Genomic DNA, 6,241 nt, shown 5'->3' on the forward strand with positions numbered 1-6,241 from the left:
CCTAAATTACACAAAAATAAACTTAAAATAAAAAAATTCAATGAAAACCTCGAACAAGATGGAAATAATATAAACAAAGCTGTGGGCGGAGTGCTTGTAAGGTTTTTAAGGAAATTTTAATGAATCGTGAGTATTGATTGTTCACAGAAATATTCCTAGCCCTTGCTCAAAGATATTAATTCACCAAGGCGGGGGGGAAGATGGCGACAAAATGCGAGTTGTGGCCTTATCGTGGAGTGAATTAAATCTGAGATTCGAATTCAGAATGGAAACCCTTTGTCGTTAATCAATCACAAAATCTTTATTTAACACTCAAATTTATAAATAACACTAAAATACAAAACAAATTAACAAAATTGCGGGGAGGAACTGAGGGGATAATTTTAGTTTGCTTCTAGTGATGGTTAGGCCATTTCTACTATGGTTCTTTTAGCTTTTTCCAATATACGAGGGGAATTTAAACACTAAAAATACACTCTTTGACCTTAAATTTGTTAATGAAACTATATCTTACTATTTTCTATGGGATCGGTTCCTATATCCCTACTCTCAGGCATCTTGGGCTCGAAGGACGGAGGGAACAGAAATTAATATACACTTACACTAAATAATAAACACTACAATTAAACTACTACAATTAGATATTCGACAATTACACAATAGCAATATTAACTCACAATAAAACTAAACAAAAATGGCTACAACAAGGGTACAATGCGAACTAAAAAATATATTCCGAACTGTATAAATACACGAAGCAAAATAAACTCTCAACCTCGAGGGGGCTTGCTTTAAACCTTTTTCTCGAACAATAGCGTGGGGTTAAACTTTCTTTCTAAAACTTTTCTCTACTTTCACTGGCTACTTCATATTTCGACCCTGGGTACTCTACAATGGGGGGTGGGGTTATGATGGAAATTCTACTCATCATCTATTTCGGTGTCCTCCGCTACGTTGTCGTCTCTCCGTTTACGGGTTTTCTCGTTCCTCGGTTTACGTAAGATGCCCGACACAAGCACTTCACAGAACGGGACGTCTTTGGGGGCTGCTTGTTTACGCGTTTCTTTATTCACACTTTTCTTTAATTCTCTATATTTACTCGTCTACGGTTTGGCGGCCGGATTGCGGGTTTCTTCCTATATTCTTTTACTTCACAAGCTGACGGGGGCGTAGGTACTTCGGGTTTCGGTCTGAAATGTCCGGCTAGGCTAGGGAATCGGTCTCGGTCATCTGGTTTTCTTCCCTTGGAACGTCTAGATTTTGGGTGATCAACAGGTGATTCGAGGGTGCTGAGGGCATTACACTTCCCGGATTCATACTCTTCCGGTCGGAATGTCCTGGCTGTGGGTCTTCTAGGCAATCATGGAGGGTTGTTCCGATCATGTGGTTTGCATTGAGGGTTAATTAATATTTAAGCGCGACTTCATCGCACATTATTTTATATTTATTTCGACATGGTTTCTCCGGATAATGCAGGTGGACTTCCTTCCTGGTAAAAGTTGAGTTCTGTCGAGTTCTGCCAAAAGCAGAGTTCTCTCCAGTTCTCTACCGTTCTGTCCGTTCTCTCTCTTGGTTTTGTTCCGATTATTGGGGGGCGGGGTTGAAACAAAAAGCAGCTGGTGACCTCCCATTTTACTTAGGTCATTGGTGTATTTAAGACTCGTGTCTAGTCATGCGGTGGTGACGTTGTCCGATTTACGAAAGGTCGCTTGGGAAATGCCAGAGAGTCTCGAGGTTCCCGATTTTCTGTCTCCAAGCGGAAACGTCTGGGCGCCCTCTTGACCCTGTGGCGACGGCCTTGGAAAACGAGCGCTTTTGTTGGGTTATCGCTACCTGGTAGTTAATATGAAGCCTGTGGACTTGAAATGATTTCATGGGATCGCTGTAAGCTGAGGGAGCTTTACTGGTTTAGTTCGGAAAGTTTTAGGGAAAATCTGGGCTGGGAAAGTTCGCTGAATGTATTGCAACACGGTCTTGTGACCGAGAGAAAACACTTTCATTAGCGAGGGATTAATATTAACGTTGCCGAAGGCAGGGATTTAGTTTATAATTTATATTGAGAGAATGGTTTAATTAATTATCTTAATTTTATATTTTATCGTGGGGTTGATCGAGTTCTATAAGGCGTATAAACAATAATTAATTTGTATGTATGGTTCAAAAGTTATTTAAGTTTTTAGTTTATCATTAAATTAAATTTATATTTAACACGGGGATTAGTTTCATTAAATAGAGCTCGGAATTCTAAGAAATTTGACGTATGGGGCTTTACGAATACTTAACAAATACTGTAAATTTAGAGGGTCAAGAGTGCGGGGAAAACGTAAAAACAAAAGTAAATAAAATACAGAAAAAGTAAAAAAAAATAAGTATACGGGGGAAAATGAACCTGAAGGGTTACATGCTCTCACCTTGTCCTCATTTGTCACGTAGACCCGATTTAGAGCATGCGTGAAATGTGAAAACTCGTAACCGCAGTATAGGCCTTGCGGAATGGTGAAATGCATTTCATTCGCACCTGCTTAGTTCCTTTAATTGCCGCTAGAGCCACGCAATTCAAAATTTAACCGCCAAATTGAGATACTGATTATTTTCTAGATAAAACGTTCCAACGCATTTCTTATATAGGTACCGTATTGGCGACCTTTTGGGGGCCCATGCCTTAATACGGGTCTAGTCTGTGGGGGCTCTTGTTTTTCCCTATTAGGGCACGAGCCCCAGAGCCCCCACGGGATCGCCGTCACTGTTTACTTCCGATATAATTCGTAAAAAAACGGGATTTTTTTAAAGGTTTGAAATTACGACCGCGTCCAGGGGAAAATTTCAAAGCCCGTATCTCTAGAGCTATTTCGAATACGGATCTGAAATTTAGATTTCTTAATATATAGGCGGGAATTAAATTTGGTGAAAGTTTCACTAAAATTGGAGGAGGTGGACTGCGGTTTGGGGTGATTTGACATGGATTGACCCTATCTACAGAATTACAGACAAATATTTCAAAACGTCTATTTTAGCCACAATTGACGGCTTTTAAAATTCATTTTGCGCGTGAAAATACCTCTACATGTTATGGTCAAAAAAGTACGCAAAGAAGGCTATGTGCCCAAGACATGTACCTGTAGTGTCGCGCGCTAAAACGTCATTTCAAAATCCGTCAATAGTCCGAAAAGTATTCCTGAAATTTCTTCAATAGTCAATGTGACAGACGTGATATGCAGGTGTAGGTTAATTAATCACAACGTGTTAGTATGGAATAAAAAACTACTTCTGGAGAGGTAATTTAAATGCGATACCTCTAGCATCGGCCGATTGTTCGAAGTACGACACGAAAATCCGCTAGAGGCGCCAGGTTCGTAGGCTTTTAACGACTCATATTTTAGGACAGCCATTACGGATTTTTTATAAAGCTATAGTTTTTCCGTTCATACATAGGTGTCGACACTCTACTACACACAAAGGTCAATTGTACCGCTGTTCGCGCCTGCTTTTCTTCTCCGGCATAGTAGTTTGTTCCTCCATGCTATGAATGGAAAACAAATCTCCATTCGATGTTGAGTCCGTTGTCAGATTGAGTCTCATCACTATCAGTATCATCATCCTTTGGTTTAAGTTGGCTAGAGAAAGCAACTAATAGGCTACAGAAGTTTAATGAAAAGTTAATGATTTTTGATACATTATAAAATGAAACGTACCGCGCCTACTACCACAGGTATGATTAGAACTCGATCTCTTGCTACTGATGTTTCAACATCTGCCGGGACCAGCGAACGCAGTGTACCGAATAATTACTCCCCTACCATAACATGGTCCTTTAGGGAATTAATGGTGGGAGATTCTATAACACAAAAGTGTATTGTATGTTATTTCTTAATACGCCTAATGTTTAACAATTGCAAAATCAAATTTAAATACGTAGGCAACAGTTGTAACGCATAGGTCAACTGGAAGAGAGGTTGCTAGGACTAGACAGACCAATAATAACGCTGATGTGGGTGAAACAAATGGTAAATTAAGAGTTATCTTTCCATCTTTGGAATGCTGTTGCTATCATGGCTTACAATATAATTTTACTTATTGATAGAACCATCATGCATTGACCTAAAAGAAGATGATGAAGTCCTCGAAATACAAACTCCCAACCCTTCTACTAAAGTGGTGATGGTAAATTTCATTGGGTCTAGATTTTAGGACTTGTGCAAATTTTAATGGTATTGTTATTTCAGGTAGCCAGTGAGAGTACAAATGTGGTTACTTTATCACCAGAATCTGATGAAGATTTGCCAGAGGTTTGCATAGAAACTTCACTGAAAGGGTATTTCTTTATATTTGATAAACTAATCTGATCAAAAAACTCATTTATAATTCATATTTTAGGGCAAATAGGAAGGAACAAACCAAAGAGACCAATGTCAAAAATCCTAAGTCAATGGATTCAATCGAGTGTGCAGTTTGCTTAGATGACTCGAGAGATGTAAATTTTTAAAACATTTACCCACATCGTGATGTTGCAAATTATTTTTCCTTTTAGGTTAAAAACTCAAGTCGACAAATGGTTACTACTGTTTGCGGCCATTTGTTTTGTGATATGTGTTTGAAAAATTGTTTCAAGAGACAAAAATGTTGCCCCACTTGTCGTAAAAAGCTCAAGAAGAACCAGTTTAATCCCATATATTTTTAAAATAAAATTGCTTTTAAGTCAGCTTGTTGAAAAACATTTATTCAATTATTATTTGTTTAAAGTACATATTAAAGATGGATGGAGAGTCGGTCAAGGCCGTCAGGGAAGCAGGTCTTAGAGCTGAGACCGGCTTGGACAGGGATTTCTTCAAGCTACTCTTAGATCCTAGCACGGACAACTCAAAAGACCCGACCAACCTGGAGGGCCCATCGCCGGATTTGGAATAATCTGAGGTCTCGGAGATGGAAGACGAGATTCTAGCCACTGGGGAATCTGGGGAGGAAACTCTCGCAGAGGACCTTAAGGCTATTGACTTGTCGGATATCGACGAGATCAAGGAGGCTGCTCATATGTAGGGAGTAACAGGGGGGCAGGCTGGGGACGCTAGTCGGGCCGGTGGGAGTGATGTGGCCTCCACATCTACCCCTCGGTACGGCTTGGCAGAACTGGTCTGCAACGAAGTTAACCCCACCTAAACATGAATTTGAAGGTGCTGCAGATTAATCTGCACCTTTGCAAGGCAGCCTCTGCTGTACTCTGCTGGTTTACCAAGGAGAGCTTTGATGTCGCTCTGATACCGGAGCCATGGACTGCCAATGGGAAGATACTTGGCCTCCAAAATGCAGGTAATATATTCTATGATTATAACTCTGCTACACCCAGGGCTTGTGCATTGATACACAAGGGCCTTCATGCCCTTCCGCTCTCAACGTACACTTCTAGGGATATTGCCACGGTAAAACTCATCACCTCGTTGGACGGTGGTGGGGAGGCAGGGGATGGCCAGTTTGGTCAACTACTGTGTGAGTTCGGGTGAAAGCTGCTCATCGTATGTGATGCTAATGCTCACCATGAAATCTGGGGCAGCTCAGACTGCAACCAGCGTGGTAATGACTTAATGGAATATCTGGATAGTACCAGACTTCACATTCTGAATAGGAACAATGTACCAACTTTTGTTACTTCTAACAGAAGTGAGGTCATTGATCTTATACTGTGTACAGCGAATGTCGCAGACAAAATTAAGAACTGGCATGTGTCTAACGAACCGTCTTTGTTGGATCACAGACACATTTGCTTTAATATTCTGGTCAAACCTGTATGGGCTTGTACCGCTATTCGTAACCCTAGGGGCACAGATTGGTCCGGTTACAGGGAAGACTTAAGCTTCTTCCTTAAGGGTGATAAGCCACGGCTGTCATCGGTGTTGGATTTTGATTTGGCTGTTGATCGCGTGCAACAGTCCATTATCGACTTCTATCACCGCAATTGTCGGGCAAAGCCTGCCAACCGGTCAAGGTTAGTTCCTTGGTGGAACAACGAGATTGGCAGGCTGCGCAAAGAAACTCGTAGACTCTTTAATAGGGCAAAGGGGTGACTGGGATGCCTATAAACGCACCCTCACCACCTACCACAAGTCTATCCGCGATGCCAGGAAGGCTTCGTGGAGGGACTTCTGTGAGAACATAGTGGATGTTCCCAGTACGGCCAAACTAATGAAAATTTTGGCACACGATAATACTAAGCATCTTGACACCATTAGGTTGAAAGATGGTAGTTTTT

The 6,241-nt window shown here is 41.0% G+C and overlaps 1 protein-coding gene across 2 annotated transcripts; it reads left to right on the forward strand.

Annotated features, from left to right (window-relative positions):
- Positions 1 to 3,217: 3,217 nt before the first annotated feature.
- LOC149922951 (uncharacterized) lies at positions 3,218 to 4,717 on the forward strand. 2 transcript variants are annotated; one of them, XM_090163607.1, is made up of 7 exons: positions 3,218 to 3,349; positions 3,433 to 3,855; positions 3,917 to 4,004; positions 4,082 to 4,161; positions 4,224 to 4,312; positions 4,375 to 4,471; positions 4,529 to 4,717. In XM_090163607.1, the coding sequence occupies exons 2-7, from the start codon at positions 3,682 to 3,684 to the stop codon at positions 4,676 to 4,678; spliced, it is 678 nt and encodes a 225-aa protein (XP_090019733.1). In that variant the 5' UTR covers positions 3,218 to 3,349; positions 3,433 to 3,681; the 3' UTR covers positions 4,679 to 4,717. The 2 variants fall into 2 exon arrangements, with proteins under 2 accessions (XP_090019733.1, XP_090019734.1); XM_090163608.1 differs by lacking the exon at positions 3,218 to 3,349 and having other exon boundaries at positions 3,429 to 3,855.
- The last annotated feature ends 1,524 nt before the right edge of the window (positions 4,718 to 6,241 follow it).

The sequence above is a fragment of the Leiobunum rupestre genome, chromosome 11 (assembly GCF_980474605.1).
Source record: "Leiobunum rupestre chromosome 11, qqLeiRupe1.1.hap1, whole genome shotgun sequence".
Lineage (NCBI taxonomy): Eukaryota > Metazoa > Arthropoda > Arachnida > Opiliones > Sclerosomatidae > Leiobunum > Leiobunum rupestre.